This window comes from Sciurus vulgaris, assembly GCF_902686455.1.
Source record: "Sciurus vulgaris genome assembly, chromosome: 6".
NCBI lineage: Eukaryota > Metazoa > Chordata > Mammalia > Rodentia > Sciuridae > Sciurus > Sciurus vulgaris.
This window is the reverse complement of record NC_136466.1, coordinates 72,974,945-72,993,418: the sequence shown is the minus strand read 5'-3', so window position 1 is coordinate 72,993,418 and position 18,474 is coordinate 72,974,945. Positions and strand designations below refer to the sequence as shown.

At 36.0% G+C, this 18,474-nt stretch overlaps 2 protein-coding genes across 3 annotated transcripts in view; one reads left to right on the top strand and one right to left on the bottom strand.

Annotated features, from left to right (window-relative positions):
• Positions 1–18,474, top strand: part of CTNNA1 (catenin alpha 1) — a 218,666-nt gene that overhangs the window by 97,070 nt on the left and 103,122 nt on the right. The window lies entirely within an intron of this gene.
• Positions 12,568–18,456, bottom strand: LRRTM2 (leucine rich repeat transmembrane neuronal 2). Its single transcript, XM_079143959.1, is given in 11 exon segments — positions 12,568–17,023; positions 17,025–17,143; positions 17,146–17,171; positions 17,173–17,186; positions 17,188–17,217; positions 17,219–17,295; positions 17,298–17,339; positions 17,342–17,429; positions 17,432–17,482; positions 17,484–17,922; positions 18,264–18,456. Coding segments are annotated over 11 exon segments (1,710 nt in total). The 5' UTR covers positions 18,440–18,456; the 3' UTR covers positions 12,568–16,375.

Below are 18,474 nucleotides of genomic sequence, written 5' to 3'. Positions count from 1 at the left end.
ATGCAGCTTTTGTATAAATGAGATCTATATACCTACTGGGTCCTTTTATTATCCCCCTTTGTCTCTCCCACATTCTTTTCCCTCAAAACACCATTATAAGTAATCTGGCATGAATATTTCTATACTTTTCATTACTTAAATGATAGATCCCTGCTTCCTCCACTCCTCAATCAAAGTATAGTTTTGTTTTGCTTTGGCGTTTCTTTGGCGTTTGCTTTTGGTTTCTTTGGTTTGGCGTTTCTTTGTTTGCAAGCCTGTGTCTTATTATTCAGTAATACTTCCTGTTGATCTTTTCAAGGGTCCCAGTTTGCCTCTAATTCATATTTTTCATTGCTGAATAGTAGTTCTTGGTGTTAATACACCATAAACTGTTTGACAGCTCTCTTTTTTTCCCAATGAGCTATTTATTTATTTATTTACGGTACTGGGGATTGAACTCAGGGCCTTGTGCTTTTGAGGCAAGCACTCTCCCAACTGAGCTATCTCCCCAGCCCTTTGTTTATTTTTTGAAACACATGAACAATGCTTCAGTGAATATCCTTGAAAGATGCTGTCTTGTGTTTTGTGCTTTTATTTCTTGTTAGAGATTCTGAATTTTATTTCTGTGGGATTGCTGGATTGGTTGTTACATATACATTTTTATTTGAATATTGATAGAGTATTTTTCACAACATCCTAAACTAGTGACAGTTCTACACCCGTGAAAATAAGTAGCCTTTTCTTCAGTAATAGCAATATTGTTTTAATTTTGCTTATTTTATTGGCAGTGATGCAATAGGTCATTGTTTCTCTTGTCCACTGTTAAGTTTGCGTAATATTTTTAAAAATACTTTCTACCATTGGATTTGCTCTTCTGTGAAGTTCTTGTTTTTATCCTGTTCCCATTTTTTTTTAGTGATATGTGTATCTTTGTACTATAGCTCTTTGTATATTAATAGCTATTAACCTAATATCTGTCATCTGCTTTACATGTATTTTTTTCTACCTCTGTCATTCGTTCATTTTATATATTTTTGAAACATTTAACTTTTGTTTTTATTTTCATGGATGTGTGTTTATTTTTTGCTTTATGGGTAGGGGAATTTCTGTTTTGGGTAAAAACTATCTTCTGCATCTTTGATGTCACACACACGCACACTTCTGTTCTTCAAAGTTAAATTACAGAAACAGAGCAACCAGGACAGATATATGAGATTTATTATAGGAATTTGACATTATATAGCCATAGAAGCAGATTAAATAGTTTATGTGAGACTGTCTCTTTTATATCTCTTTTACAAAAGAGAAAGGACTTTTTAGCTTAGGGTTTCTAAGAAAGAATTTTCATATTTCAAATGAGTGTTTCATATGAATTGACATTCCAAATATGAATTCCTTTGCAGAAATGTCATGGTAGAATACAAGGTAATAATTAATTGTCTGACTTTGAGCTTTTAGGTTTTTAGAATTTTATTTTCACATAGATCATTTTAATTATTTAGGATCAAAATTCATTTGACCTGGAAAAAACAGTCCAGTCATAGACCTGGTCTAATGATGGTTTTCAGAATCTATCCTTTTATAACATTGCATGATAAATCTTCCTTTGACAGTTCTCATTGGTGTTGCATCTATAGGATTTCTATACTTGTAAATAGTTTTAAAAATATTTATTCATAACCGAAAAATTTGTGTAACTACCTGTAAATTATTTATATATATGTGCCTGCAGGCAGGTACTAATGTGACTTCTGCATACATTCAAGTATAATAATTAAGGGGTAGTACCCAGTTCAAGACTCAAAATCAGAGGGATGAGCCATAGTTAAAAAACAAAAATTTTAACCAAAAGTAAACTAAATAGGACTTAGCTGTTTTGTCTTGATCTGGGTCTGTTTGCTTGCATTTTCCCCCTAGCTGATCACATGTGCACACAATCTCAGACTTAAGTGAAAAGTGGAAATGCTCAAGAATTCCCACTTGAGGAAAGAAAGAATGAAATGCTGAATGAGTGGGTTGCCAGACTTCACTGAGGAGAACTCTAAGTGGGAGAAGAGGAGGAGGAGGAAAGAACAGTTTAACAAATCCCTCAGACTGCAGTAGTCTGAAATATAAAAACTATGTGCTCCAGTAAAATAGAATAAAGGATTGTAAAGATAGAATTGATTTGACCCATTAGACCTTTCTCTAGGGTGGGGGAATTCTCATTAACCTTCTCTTTAGATATTTTTCAGTTCATTTGTCTTAGGCTACTTTTTTTTGGATTGTCATATTCTTTCTTGTTCTGTGTAGATATTAGTCATTAAAAAGAGTAATAATGGCTTATATTGATAATGTCATTATGTGTGTGCAGAGGTATTTCTTATTGCATAGGACATACATTTTGAATCCTCCCCACCCCCCGCACTGGTAATGCATTTTCACTGATCTCAAATTTGAGTATTTGTTGTACTATTTTTCATTTCTAAGAGAAAAAACATTGGTGTTTAGAATATGAAGAGTAAAACCAGTCCACAAAAAGACCAAATTCATGACTAGCTTCTGTACCTTCACCAAGAAAGATAACCAGCCAGCTCTTAAATTTCCTATATGTAGATGTAATGGTAGATATAGGAAATTGCGCTCACCAGTAGAAGCCCTTTAATAACAATGAGAAAAAAGAAATCCAATACGTACTGGGTTAAAAGTAATTTTTTTTCCCTGTTTCCTAAAAATCTGCACCTTCATGAGTTCAGTCTTCCTTTAAAAAGAAAGAAAGGCGGGGGGAAGGGGCAAGGGGGCTTAGAATACTGTATTACCAGTGGTTCTTTGTTGTTTACACTTGTCTGGACATGACTGGAGAGCCCACACTTCCCATGTAGTGTTTGGTAGATGATGCAAAGTCTCTAATCTGTCCCTATCTTTTTTTTTTTTTTTTTGTCCCTATCTTAATAAAGGAGAAAGTATCTCTCTTTCCTTCTTGTAAAAGAAAAAAAAAAAAAAGTCAACAGGTGTTGATTTCTGTTGTGCTCCCAGTTTGGGTTGGTTAAATAAAAATTACAGTAGAATTTTACTATCTGACTACCTGATTCTTTTTATAGTAGAGAAATTGGAGTTACCAGCTTGTCTTGATCTTAATGAAAATATGGAAAGAAATGAAGTATGTGTTCTTATTTGAAACATTGGAAAACTCTTATGTTTTCTGAAAGAATCTGTGTAAAGGAAGAGAAAGTAGTTTATTATGGAGAGAGAATTAGAAACATAAAGTTAAATTTCGGTAGGAAATGAAGTGATTCTTAAATCTTGAAACTTGTTGCTAGTGTGAAGTTTAACCTTCAAGATGTCATTTCTCATCTTTACTTTCTATTATTTAGATGGGAGATAATGGCTTGGGGCTTTTATTAAAATTTTTATTGGCAGCCATGCCACATAGTTTTTAACAAAACCAGCAGGTCCACTGAGATTTTTAACAGTGAAGCCATTAATGAACCTCTTATATATGAAAGTAACAAATTAAACCTTATAATAAGATTCTTTTGTAGTATGTGAGGAAGTAAAATTAACAGGTTGTCATTACATTGTGTTATTGCATTTCTGTTAATATTTGTACCATATTAGGGAGCCAGAAATTGTTCTAGAAGTTTAAACTATCTTGCTAACATTTTAAGAGTACATGATTCAGATTGAAAAAAGGGGTAGATTTTATTGGTGATGAATAAGACTCAAACTAGAACTTTTCCTTTGTGGAAAAATTCTGCCTTTTCTGTGCCTAATCCATAAGAAGAAGTCCTTATTGAGACTAGAAAATAAAACTAAACATGAAAGTCTATTAGAAAGAAATTATGTATCTTTTCTGAAAAATGGTTTCAGATTGGAGATTGGTAGTGAACACTTGAAGGATGGTGTGAGAACTCAAGACTGTGGTACATCTTGATCAGAATACATCTTTCATAGTCATTGCTTTGGTCATCATACCCCAACTGTCTACAGAAACCTGGAGTAGGTGCTCTTTTGACTATGTAAAATCTCAGCTCATTTCCTGGCAGCATAAGCCTCCTGTCCTTTTGGTCATTACTGCAGTTAACGGGTATCATCTGTCTGATTAGTGGCTCTGGTGACTTCTATACCCAGCTGTATAGAAATCATGCCTTTCTACCAAGCCAAAGTTTATTTCTCCACTACATTCTTAAGTATCCTCCCTCTTTTCTAAATATCAGTAATCTGGGTGGCACTTCACATTTCTGGGGTTATTCTCTTATATTAGTTATTTATTGAATGTTGTTAGTTTTATCTCTAACTAAATTGTAAACTCCTTAGGGCAGGGGTCCAGCACCTTAGCATTTTATTAATGTAGGTATAGTGGAAGTTGAGGTACTTCTTGGATTATTTAAGAATACTTAATAATACTAGCATAAAATTAATAATAGATCTCATTCTAAAGTGCTTATTATGTGCCAGGAATTTTAAGTGCTTTTTATACACTCTCAATCATCAAAGCATGAATTTGGTACTGTTAAGGTATTAAGGTCTGATGACTTGTACAAGTTCCCATAGCTGGTAAGTGGAGGTGCTACACTTGGAACTCACACTGGTTCTAGAATTTGAGCCCTTAGCCACCATAAAATACTATATGTCTAGTTGAGAGGAATAATGTGTTAGATTGCCAATACCATTGGCAAAAAATTACAATGACAATTATACTTTTTCCTTCCATTATTTTATGAAAATTTCCATATATAGAAGCTGAAAGGACTGCATAGTGAATAGCCATATATATATATATATACCTACTTTCTTGATTCTGTTAACATTTTATTATATTTGATTTATCACATATTTATTCATTCCTGTATCCGTCTTTTTTTTTTTTTTTCTATAAAGTCAGTTGAAAATGCATACTTTTCTAAAGCACTGCAGCTTACATGTCATTAGAGTTCACTTTTTTGAGGTAAATTTCATACACAGTGACATATACAAATCTTTGTACTATTTTGAGCTTGATAAATACACATACCACACCTTTGCCAGGATATATAAAATTATATGTGGTGTTTTTTTTTATTTTATTTTTTTTAATGGAGTGGGGATTGAGCGCAGGGGTGCTTTACCACTGAACTGTATCCCCAATCCTTTTTATTTTTAAAGATAGGCTCTCACTAAGTAGTTTAGGTCCTTGCTAAGTTGTTGAAGCTGGCCTCAAACTTATGATCGTCCTGCCCCAACCTCCTTTGTTGCTGGGATTATAGCATGCTCCATTGTATCCGACTATGGTTATCTTTTTATCAAACATTTGGTAGTCTTGTGATACAAGTAAGTGAATTGTACATTTCCTCCAGAAATAAAACCTTTTCTGATTGTCCTATGATCTTTTATTGGTTCTTTTGTTTAATGCATTGACTTCATTGAGTACAGGGTCATGCCTAGGACCTACTTGGCCTAGAGAATCTACTCAGAGGTCAGATGAATGAAGGACTGGTTATTTTAGTTATCATTGTGACTTCCTAAAGTAGTGTATGTACAGATCTTTAATTACCAAAAATTCTTTTGATGCTTTAAGGTTTCAGATAATTTTTATTAATTAAGCTTACCATACTCCTATTTTTTTTTTTTCCTGAAGTGCTTTGCCAAAGTAACCTTGAAATCCACCCCACTACCCCTATCGGTGATTGTTTTTTGATATTGTTCAAAGATTTCTTAGACTTATCAGGCATGGTAACACATGCCTGGTCCCAGATATATAGGAGGCTGAGGCAGTAGGATTGCTTGAACCCAAGAGTTTGAAGAAGGCCTGGGCAACATAACAAATTTCAATTCTAGATAGGTAGGTAGATTAATCAATCTCTCCCTCCTGCCTTCCTACCCTCAGACTGGTCTAGGAAAAAAGTGTGGATCTGTGAGTCTCTTCTCTTTCTACATTCATTCCTTTGGTGATCTCATCTAAGCTCATAATGTTAAATACTTGTATTCACTAATGATAAACTTCTCAATTATTTCCAGCCTGCACCATTCCTGTGGACTTCTCATCTCTACTTAAACTATTTATAAACCTTCTAACTTTAATACATCACAAACCGAATGTTAAACTTTGTCTCCCCCCACCTCCTTGTCAATGTGTTCATCCATGTTTTTCTTAATTTTAGCTGTTGCCAGGAATTCAGTGAGTTAAAATGCTAGTTACTTGTAAACGAATGAAGTGTCCAGTCTTTGAAAGGTTATAGCTAGATCCTCAGGCTCTCTCCTCAGTTTATACTGAAGTAGGGGTGTGTGTGTGTGTGTGTGTGTGTGTTTAAAGGTTGACATAAAGTGTTTAAAAGTCAAGATCTTCAAAATTCTGATTATTATTTTGAGAAGTTGGTAGATTTCTGATTTTTTTAAATGGAATATATTTTCTTAATAATTTTTGTTATATATTAGGTTAATGGATTTGGTGGAAATGTCGGCTAGACTTTAGGTAAACCCTTTGGCAGTTTATCCTACTCTTTATAATCCACCTATGATTCCCCTCACAGCTAATTATTTTATTTATTTATTTATTTATTTATTTATTTATTTATTGTAGACAGACACAATATCTTTATTTTATTTTTATTTTTATTTTTGTGGTGCTGAGGATCAAACCCAGGGCCTCACACATGCTAAGTGAGCACTCTGCCACTGAACCAAAACACCAGCCCCCTCACATCTAATCCTAAAGAGAGAGCACAGATTGGATGTCTAGATGACCATATTGCTTAGGTAATGTCTTTTGACACTTCAGCAACACTGCATCAAACAAAAGAAAATTCCTGACCACCTACTATTAGATTTTTTGTTTTTGTTTTTTTGTTTTTTTTTTGGTAAAGTAATAAGTAAATCTTATGCTGGCAATTTTAACTCAGTGATTAAGTGGATTCTATTTGTTCAAGTTGATGGCAAGTGTCAGAGAGCAGTTTTGTCCTACACTGGCCTGAGGGATTAACAGGACAAAAAAGGGAGATATAATGATATGACACTGTCCCAGTTGCCTGCAGCAGTGTGCTGAGGATGGTAGATTCTTTCCCCTTCCTTTTTCATTACTATTTTTCCCCCCTGGTAAGTTTCAAGGGAAAGGAGAGAGGTTGATCATAGAGAAGGAGCATTGTTGGGTCACCCTAAACACGGTTCTTTTTTGTTGTTTGTTTGTTGCTGTGTTTTTTTTTTGAGTTTCAACTTACATTTATTTAATTTTAAAGGAAATATTAAAGGGCATTTCAGAATTTGGTTGAACCCTGCAAAGGAGAATATTTTGGAATGTCTGAACCTAATTCTTTGTGTGAGCCAAATGCACTATCATAGCATGGTATAGTTACAGTTACTACTATCTGAGCCTCATTTCTTTTTCTCTTTTTGAAGCAAAAATTATGGCAGAACATACTTTCACCTGAAAGGTCAGCATTTTTGTGACCGGTTCTTTGAGAAAACTGAAATGTACTTTCACAGCATAGATGAGGGAAGTAAGGATTATTGCCTATCTTTACCACAAGAACCCTGCATTTCTGAAATTGCCACAGACATGTTGTCTGCATCCCATTGTACATCCCGTGTCCCCAAATAAAAACAACAAAATAGCAAGTAATATTAAAGTTGCAAATTGTGTTGGGGATTTTATTTGTTCAAAGAGCTAGAATAAGTGCTAATTGTTAATAGCAAAAAATGTTTACTTCTTAAATGACTGGGTACTCCTCTTCTGCAAGTATAAGCAAAATGATTAAACATTTTGTATTTGAATATTTGCAAAGAGGACGGACTGAGAAGATAGCTCAGGTGAGTGATCGTGTTTCTACTTGTGTTCACTGAAACGTGTGGATCAGTTTGCCATTGAAAGTTTTGTGAAATTGTAGAGTAGTGTGTAAATTATAGATATTTCTTAGAAGGTGGGTACTCAGCAATTAATATGAGTAAAATTTTTTGAAATTTTGAGTGCCATAAGGAGAAACAGGTAACAAGTCAAGCGATGTGGAAAAGTAGAGAAAAATTGTGGATGATGGAGTATACAAAGTAATTTTCCTTGTTGATAACCTGGATCATGGTCTTGGAAATACAGTGCTTAGAAGGAATTTCTTCACTTGAGGTCTGGGCCATAACTTTCATTCAGATACGTTAATTCCGAGCAAGCTTTATATTGAATAAAGATTTTGGTAACATGGAGGATCATTATCCAGCTAATGTGAAACATCCTGATGTGTGCACTGAACTAAAGGGTTGGTCTTCGATTTTAAATTCTTATACCTTTCCCTTGCTCACATTCCTCAATAATTCTGCCAGATCTGCCTTGGACCAAATCTGCCACAGTTGGAAGGGCTGCTTCCTAAATTAGATGCAATAGACTTGATATACATGTACTCTATGCAAAAATGAACATAATAGTGATCCTTAATTCTTGATCATGTAGTTTGTCCTAAAATAGAATTATTAGAACCTGAAACATCAGTGGTTATTATTATTTTTTTTGTAAAAATAGTATCCATTTATGATAATGGGTCATATGTATTGTCCTATATAATTTTAATGAAAAGGAATCTAAGAGGCATCACTTGATTTTAAGAGATAACCCAGACGGAATCTTGAATTAGGGATTCTGAACCTTTAGAAATTTTAGCTTTGATTCATAAAGACAAACCACAGTAATGTTGTGTTTAATGTTACAGTGCATTTTATAGAGCAGATTATCTTGAGCGTGAGATAATGTGGTCAGTTTTATATCAATATTAGATGTGAAAAATATAACCCGATTGTTGAGGCTTATTGAAAACTCTTATCAATCTTCATTATGGATACTCCACATTAACTTAATAAGAGAAGAAAGTCAGTCTAGAAAATTAGTTTTAGGGAAGCAACACACGAGTCTAACATGCTTTTAATGTGACTAAATTCTCTACTGATGGGTCTGTAGCATTTTGTTCTCTACATGTTGCTATTAAAAGCAGCAGACATTTTTGAGCATTTACTGTGTTCAAGCCCCAGTAAAATGAATAAATTTCTCTGTGGTTGTTAATACTGTTAATTCTGTTGTAGGGGTGAAGGGCCCAAAACACAGCAGGTGGAAGACTTGTCCAGGGTCACAGGTTCAAGTATGCAGCAGGCCTCTTAACTATACTTACTTTACTTACTCCTGTTGAAATATAGGTTGTTTTACTAATGGCTTATAATAAGTTTTAAATTTTAAAGAGATATGGTTAATTTCTGATAGCTAGTCAGACCAGTGATTGCTATATCTTTTAAAAATATATCATCTTATAGATTCTTATCCAAGGAGAACATTAATGATTATCATCAACAACTAGAGATGTTGAACGGAACATGCTTCTCCTTGTTCCTGATGTAGTGGAAGATTATTTTTTTGTGTGAGGGGAATTGCAGTACTGAAGATAAAACCTAGGATCCTGTGCATGCCAAGCAAGTGCTCTGCCACTGAGCTAAGTCCCCAACCTGTGGAGGATGTTTTAAATTTTAAATTGTATCCCAGTCTAGAAGATGTGTAATGTACTGTAATAACTGTTTTACTGAGTCTCCTGTGTATGTATAGAAACAGTGTAATTTGGGATATGATAAGGAGGAAACATGAACTACTTACTCTTCAAGAAACTATGCATTCATTCTTACAGATCTTTCTAGGCTCAAACATTGGGTCATCACAAAGACTAGATCATCTTCAAAGCATGCAGCATGGATGTATAGGATGCTAACCAAGGGTTGACACAAAGAAAAATTCTGCTTATTCTCCCAAACCTCCTTACCTAATAGTAGCCAACATTTTCCCTTATTATTCCTACAGCTGGCTCTGTTTTAAAATTCATTCACAGATTTTTATACTTAAGTGTCTTTCCCCTAGGTAAGCCAGTGCTTTTCTTTACCATATGAAAGCTGTTGATTTTGTTCTTTGTCTTAGCCATGGAGAAGATCAAGGCCAAACTGGTATAACCATTTTATTGCACTACCAGGGCTTTCAAACCCTTTTGAGTTTTCAAAAACCCTTTAGGACCTATTGAAATCTCTGAACTCACACACAGTATTGCATTTATTTCAAGAGTTTCTTGAATTCTCTGAAACATCCTTAACTCTTGGGGTTAAGAATCCCTGGTTTTGATCTTTTTGCATCCTATTTCAACTACACTGAACATGTTAATACATTATTCTAAGTGTCATTAACTCTAAGCAATAAGTTATGTGTATGTACATGTATTGTTGTGTGTATTTACATATATTTTCAGAAGTTTTGGGTGGTTAGTGGTTGCCCTTCATGTATTTTATGTGGGTCATTTTATTTATTTATTTATTGTGTTGCTGGGGATTGAACCCAGGACCTTGTGCAGTCGCGCAAGCACTTTACCAACTGAGCTATATCCCCAACCCAGGTTATTTACTTCATTTTTTGAGATGGAGTTTCCCTGTATTGCTTAGACTGGTCCCAAACTCCTGGGCTCAAATGATCCTCCCACCTCAGCCTTACAAAATGTTGAGATTACAGGTGCGCACCATTGAGCCTGAATTAATTTTGGAGGTTGGTGATGCTGGGGATGGAACCAAGGGTCTTGCATGCTAGGCAAGTGCTCTACCACTGAGCTACATCCCCATGGGAAAGTTTTTGTTTATCACAAGATCTTTTTGACCCTCATAATGATGAATTAGGTGAACTAATATAAATGGTGATAGTTTTTGAAGTTAATGTGCTCTAAACACAATTGTGAATGTGTTATTCAATAAAGTTCATGTTTAACTATGGCTCTTGTATCTCTTCCCTGTGGTTCTTGCTGAAGTCTCTTGAAAGCTGTAAAAAAGACTTTGGGAATTGCCTCTGGGACTGCCGTTTTAAAATCTGATTCCTAAAGTAAAGGATGAGTCATTGGCCTCTGCCCATCAGGGTTGTTCACAGGTGCTCCTTCATGCTGGATTTCTAACAGGAGTTTCTGAGTTGGAGGCCTTGGGCAAGTGAAGTCGTTATCATCCTTCGAAGGCTTTGTTGTTAGACCTCCATGTAGAGAGAGAAAGAATATTTTTAAGTTTGTGGCCTTTGCAGTATAAGATGTCTCATTGGATTTGCCTTGAAGATTGCTTACTCTTTAATGTCCCCTTTAGAAAGTTGAAGGGGAGGTTCAGGAGCTGTCCTTAACAGTGTTCTCAGAACATCAGTTAATGAGGAGGAAGGCCAAGCTCATGCTAAGGAAGGATGTTTAGGATAGCTATGACCTTTCACTTCTTTTTTCCTTCTCCATTTATAAAGATAATTTATAGTACATTTTGTACTAGAGAGACTTGTGTACCCAGCTGGTTAAATTTATATTTTAAAAGGCAGGGGGACCTCTTTAAGCACACCTTGAAGAAGTCTATTATGTATTTGAGTGGGAACCTGGGAATGCTGTGGACTTAACAGGCAAAATTAATAAAGTAACTGTTTAAGAAATCATATGTAGCTTTACTTGGGATTTTCAAGATTAATATTTGCAAGAATTATGTTAATAAGTCTTCCTTTTAACTCCATAAAGTGGTAATTGTTCCTTCTGTGCAATTTGAAACCACCATCATCTATGTCCTCTAGTGCAGACGGAATGAGTTTGACAGTGAAATTGGGTGCTGTGCTTCCTGTCTCTACACTAGTTACAACTGAGGCTCCTGGCATGAAAACTATCTTAGCCTTTCTTATCCCAGCATCCTTGGGTGTTGGGGGAAAAGGTTGACCTATTTATTCCTTTGTCCGGTTCTACTGTGCTATTCTGGGGAGGAGAAGCATGAAGTGCACCCTGGCAAGTATGGCAGACATTTGGCATTCAGTTCCTGGAAGTTTCTGCCCTAGTGCTGCCCAGGCATGGCATCCCATCTGAGGGTATTTATGCCAACTGAAGAACACTAGTTAAAAATCTTTCATTCATTTTATCATCCTTATCCCCTGATCTAGTAGAGTAGATCCTGTAGGGAGCCTAGTGGTCTCTGCATGGTCAGTACCAGTTGTCTTTGATGAGCGGTATGAAAGGTGATGCTTGAATCTACCCTAACTATAACTGAGGTAGAGGCCAGGTGCCATTTTAAACCTCCCCAGGCTGTGGTGGCAGTCCTTTGTGTGGGAAGATTGGAAGAAGAACAGCCAGTCCCAGGCCCTGTGAGCTCTGTATTCTGTCTATTTGTTAAGGCTTATGACAGAACAACTTCTTATTGCTCAGCAACTTTTTAGTGTCCTACCTTTACCTTTGCTTTCTTAGCCTAGTTTTACCTTTTGAAGCATAAGGTAGGTGATTAGCTGCCCTTTCTTCCACTGACACATTTGGCATTATAGAGGAACATGGTGCAAAACAGCTCAGCTGTTCATACAAGGTTTCTTTTCTATCACAAATAACTTTTCAGGTTTCACATGTCAATAATGATGGATCATCAGGAAAACAAAAGAGAGAGACATTCACTTTTTACAGTATACACAATTTTAATAACAAAACTTTCCTGTACACTGTACTTTGTTACCCTCCCCCCCAAGACTCCCTGTATAATAGTATGTTCTTCCCACCCGCAACCCATCTGCCCATCTCCCCCCCCAAAAAAATGGCTCTTGAAGGTGATTGAACACATGTATTTGAACTGTACTTTGAGTTTCCAATCTCAGTATTGATAGGCTCACCAAACATTTTCTATATCAGACTATTTTTCTTTAAATCAAGGAAGAAAAGGTTAGTTGAAAGTTGCAGAAGTTTTCTAATGTTTGCAGTAGCAGAATGAAAACTCGAAGAGTAATTTTCTATGTTTTGGGGCCTTATTCAAGTACTGTGAGTTTGTCCCAGGTTAGATAGGTAGAAATATTTAATTATCTATGAATGACCTCATCATTTTTTTGTCTTTTTCTGACTCAAGCACTTCAACCAATAAGGTATGAAAACTGCCCCCAACAGACATTTGAGATAGGTCTGTTGCTATATTGCTGTACTAGAAAAATGACTGTGTAAATCAGCTGTTAAAAATATTCTTTAAAAATTTTATGTTGATATCCACATGTTAGAGAGAGAGACAGAAAAATGGAATTTATAGCCCCCCCCCACCAGTATCTGTGTATAGGAAGTATGTTATAAGAAAACAATAAGCCAGTTATGAATTTTATAGGATTCAGACCTAGTATTACATAGAACTCATTTTTATTAGGAAGATGGAGTCTAGCTCTTGGTGACTAGCATTAGAATAAGCAGATGGATTTTAATAATTAGTGGGAGTTGAGAAGTTCAGACAATTCTATTCATTGAATTGGTACAGAGATTAACTTAGGCACATTAAGAAATTACATGTGTTAGTACAGATTTTTGGCTTAAAAATTAGTATCTTTGCTTTTTGATGCTGGCAGTAAGTGTTCTCAGAGTTGAGTAGATTTGCAAATTTACCAGCCCACTCTTTTCAGAAAGGTGATTTAAATCTCTGGCAGGCTACAGAAATGAATAGAAATAATTGCAAACTAGTTCTTGGTTCCTAGGTAGATATGGTATCATAGTCATCTTTGGTTTTCCTTTTTCCAGAAGAAAAGGGATTATTTTTCTAGTTCTTGATTAATATTTTCCTATAACCTTGAAAATTGGATGGGGGCAGGGAGGAAGGGTAGGTGGGTAGGTGGTGAAGTGAATAAGATCCCTTCCACAAAACAAAAGCCCTGGCATAGTGACCAGGATCTGTAGCGTTTCTGTGATATTCCTCCACCCTGGCCAAAAAGAGCACAATTGGTGAAAAGAACACAGTTGACAGTCTCATCTTCAAACCTGTGCTGATAACTGAAATCCAAGTAGACAATTCATTAGAACCCTGCTTTCTATAGGAAATTAAAAAGGGAAATTTGTGCTTTAAGCGAGAAAGGAAAATTCATTTTTGGCACTATTGTCTTTTCTCAGTGGATGTTACCCCAAATTGTGGAGAGTTAAAAAAAAAAAAGTTATTTTTCAACTGAAAAGAATGCTTTGGTGGCCATTGTAAAGCTGTTTCCCTGATTATTAGTAAATGACTTGCTTTTTCATATATGTTAAGGATTTTGTCAACTGATGGTCCATTTTACTAACTATATCCTTTTAGGATTAATGTGAGAATTTCTAGCTAATATTTCTTATCCTTCAACTCAGTTTGATTTAATTTTGGTTGTGATTTGAAATGATGGGAAATCCCCTTCTTCTATTCTTCAGGGCTGATGAAATAAATCTTGTGTGTTCAGAGTTGTATTGTGAACAAGCCGTCATCTGACAAATGGCTATGGTCACCCTGATAAGTGAGTTGGTAAATTTTAGCCATAGAGTTCTCATTTGTAATGGGGGCTTCTGTTTCAGCCCCTCCGTGGGGAAGTAGTGCACTGCACTCTATGCCAGAAAAATCAGCTTCTGTCTGCCTGGGCATGACAGTGTCTGGTTTAACAAGAGATGAAATGCTTACCCACTGAAGATAACTGAACTGGGCTGAGGCTTTGACAAACTAATCTACCCACCTTAAGAAATGTAGAGAGCACATTTTCATCATTATTTGTAATCTTGTCTGCTTTTTACTGAGGCACATATTCTTTGAAATGTAGGTAACCTTTTCAGTATTAGAGAAAAATTATGGCTAAATCTAGTGGGTGAAACTATAGAGTTAATATGTTTTAAATTCAATCCTGGGAAGAAAATATGCCTTGAGTGAAGGATATAATGTTAACATACATGTAAAATATATCTGTCTCTCTCTCTTGCTTTATGGTAGTGATTTCCTCTAAAGATTTATACCTTGTTAACATACAGTAAAATGACAATTGTAAAAATGCTCACTTTTCTAAAATCAAATTAGTGTTCTAATTTCAGAGTTTTTTTTTTTTTTTTTAAACATGGTAGCTTCTTTATGGAAAATTTCTGCGTGAATTGGTAAATTGCATCTGTACCCCAAATATGCCATAGTTTTATCATAGAAGTCGTAATTGAAGAAATAGAATACTTGTGGTTGGTTTCTGCATGAAAAAATGGGCATCATTTGTTATTATGGAATGTTCGTATTTACACTGGAGAACCTCCCCCTCTTCCCTTTTCAGTGCAGGTCCTGGGGCCTTGCCCTGTTTGGTGCAGATTGTGTGTAATCATTCTTGGCTGCTTAGTTACTTGAGCTTAAAAGTCAGGTTTTCAAAATCTTTCTTTGCTCTTCATCCCCTCACTTCTGTGCTGCCTTCTGGTTACTGCTATGTGGCCGTGTAGGTATTTGAATGTTCTGGCCTAAGACTCACTTTGGTAATGTGGTGTTCCTGTCTCATAGAAGAGTGTCACTCCCTCATATGAATGTGTATCTTTATTAAAAGATCAAAATTTAGAATATAATAAAAACAGATTTTTTTTCATAGTTCATTTATAATGAGAATTAGTTATGCCTGTTGCTGTCCAATTATTTTGAATTTGACTCTTTGAGGTTTAAAAATTTAAAGATCAGGAAAAGGCAGAATAAAGAGGTTTAAACCCCTTTGTCAAAGCATCTTTGATTGTGACAGGGTAGTGGGTAGGGGGAGGTTTTTTCTGAACTGGAAGGAACACGTCAGGATTATTAAGTGGATTCAGCTTTTCCTTTTTCTCTCTGAAATTATTTTTTTCACATAGATGTAAATATAGGATTTAGTAAGTTAATTAGTAAATGGGTAATTTAATACTAGTTTAAAATAATAGTCTACATGCCACAAAAATCAACATGTTCATTGTAAGTCAAACTACAGATCAGAAGTTGGTATAATTATTTAGTATTGATTTCATTGTAATGAGACCTTTTTACAATCCCTTGGATTCATTGTGTAAATATATCAAAGAGTCACTCAGCTTATTAGAGTTATATAAAGGGTGCTGATTTCATGATGTGGACTTAGATAATGTCTACTAACCCAGGCAGAAACTCTGGAAGAAAAGTGTTTAATATTTATCAGTCTTCAGTATACATGTAATTCTACTCCTTGTACTGGAAGTAGATTACAGATTTAAGTAAATACCAAATTATTATAAAAGAGAACTTTGCTGTCTCCTTTTAAGCAGCAAGCCAGTTGTGATACATGGGATGAAGAACAGTGATCAAATAGGTATTGATCCATATCTGTTTCTGCTCAATACCTTCTTTTCAAACTGTTTTCAGTAGAAAAAAAGCATATGGAGACCTTAGTGTAAATATTACACACAAGAGTTATATAATTACATGTGAAACATTCTATTTTGAATAAGCATTTTAGACTTTTCCAACAAGAGTGCAAATTAATGTGATCATTGCTTTCATTTAACAATTAAAATATGGTTTTCATTTAAAAAATTAAAAATACTTCAACACTTCAAAACTAAGTCTCCACTTGGTTTGGAAAATTAGGCTTAATGTCACCATGGTAAAAATTAGATATGTATTTAGCCCCCCACTATGTAAAAATAGGTTACTATCTGATATGATTTTTGATGACGGGTAGGTATTATACTTCACATTCTTTGTATGGCAGCTGCTGACACTTGCACTGTCCATAACCATTAATGATGATGAAGGGTCCTTCATGGGTGGGTTCATACTCATTATACGGTCCTTGGTCTGACATGTTTGACATATGGAGTCGTGTTTGGGATCGGAGCTGCCTATGGTTCTGAATCATTGAGCACTGCCTAATTCTTCTTAAAGTGGGAGGGCAGCACTTCCTAGAGATGAACACTATAAAAATAATAAAAAAGAAAGAAAACAATAAAGCCATTGTTCCTGTAATTACCCGCTGAGTAAAGATGGCATTGTCTGGTTCGGGAAAGTGTTCCTCTGTAGTAACTGCTATGCCTGCAGTAGTTGGAATTTCTTTGTCTCCCACATGGTAACTTGATGAGCTTATTCTTTTTGTATATTCAGTGGTTGGATCTCTATAAGTTGTAGCCATGGCAGTGACAGTGGTTGATAAGTTCCAGCAAAGCTGAAATCCATGGACTGCATCTAGAATATCCTCTCCTTGGGTGTGGTCAGGGCTGTGGCATAGGATGGAATGCTCCCACCGACCTTGGAAACTGCCCAGCCAAGAGGCGAGAGCACATATTCGGGGACTGCATTCCCACAGATTGCCAGAGAGGGCCACGATTGTGAGGGAGCTTCAAGGAGCCTAAGATCTTGGAATCAAGACTGTTTAACTTGTTGTTATCCATGAGAAGTATTTTAAGATTAGGCATCGTTTCAAACACTGTCAAGTCGATGACTTTGATTTCATTTCAGTCAGGTCTAGCTTTTCTAAGTGTTCAGGTCCACTCCATCCCCACATGTCAAGTTGCTAATTTTGTTCCATTGGTAAGAAGAGCGTGTGTGCAGACTGCTTAGCGGAGGAATGAGCAAAATTAATCTTCGTCAGCTGGTTGTGCTCTAGGGAAGCTCTCTCAGTTTGATTAATCCTGCAAATCCATTTCGAGCAAACTTCGCAAACGGTTTGTGCTCAGATCCAGAAACTCCAGACTACGACAGTCCCAGAACAGGCGTACTGGGATAGTCCGCAGGGGAGTTGGAAACGTAAATGCCAGGGTCTGCAGCTCGAAGGCCCATAGAAGAGCTCTGGGTGGCAGAGATGACAGCTGATTAAAAGACAGGTCCAAATTTTGCAGGTTAATCAGTTGGGTAAAAGTTGTATTTGGCAAGTAAAATATTTTGTTGGAACTTAAGATTAATTCCTTAAGTTTATATAGTCCTTGGAAAGCATCTTCTTTTACTGTTGATATTTGATTGTGATCTAAGTGGAGCCAGGTAAGTTGACTGAAGCTGGCAAATTGATCTCTTTCAAGCTCTGTGATGTGATTGTGCCTCAGGGACAGGCCCAGAGAGCCCTTGTCTGTGGCGTTTGGCACTGAGTGGAAGCCCTGAGAGTCGCAGTAGAATAGCAGCTTCTCGCAGCGGCATTTGGGTGGACACGCCATACCCAGGGCAGGCAGCATTTTTAAAACCATACTCATTGCATATATTGCTGCCAGATAGGGGCCCCTAATGGCCACTTGAAATGTAAGCCTGCAGAATATAATTTAAGGAAAACAAGAAGATAGAATATTTTTCAGCTGAACATATGGGCTATTAAAAAAAACATAACATTACGTCGAAAGATTTCACTGTATATAACTTATTTTTCATTTACTGCAGAAAAATTAACCTTGTTGGTATGATTAGAACACAACTTAAACCAAAACCATTTAAAAAGAAGATAAAGCATGTTCCTATCCTTAGCTGCCTTTACCTAAACCTCAAAATCCAAAAATGTGACAGTGAATTCCCTCATAAAACGTGAAATCAATAGCTTATTTTAAAAGCGTGATTCCTTGTTGACTGTACAAGACATAAATACATGGACTTACCCATTCTTCTGAGTACATTGGAGGCTGCATTCAGTCGAGGTTGTCAGACTCAACGCAGTGAGTCTGTAAAAGGCTCTAACATGCAGGAGAGCCTTTGACCAGTTTCCTGTTTTCTGTGTCCCAGGCTTTCCTTGTAAAATTGAATCCACCAGGGTGAATTGTTTTTTCCTTAGCATATACCTCTGGAAAGCATTGGTTTCATTTTCTGTGA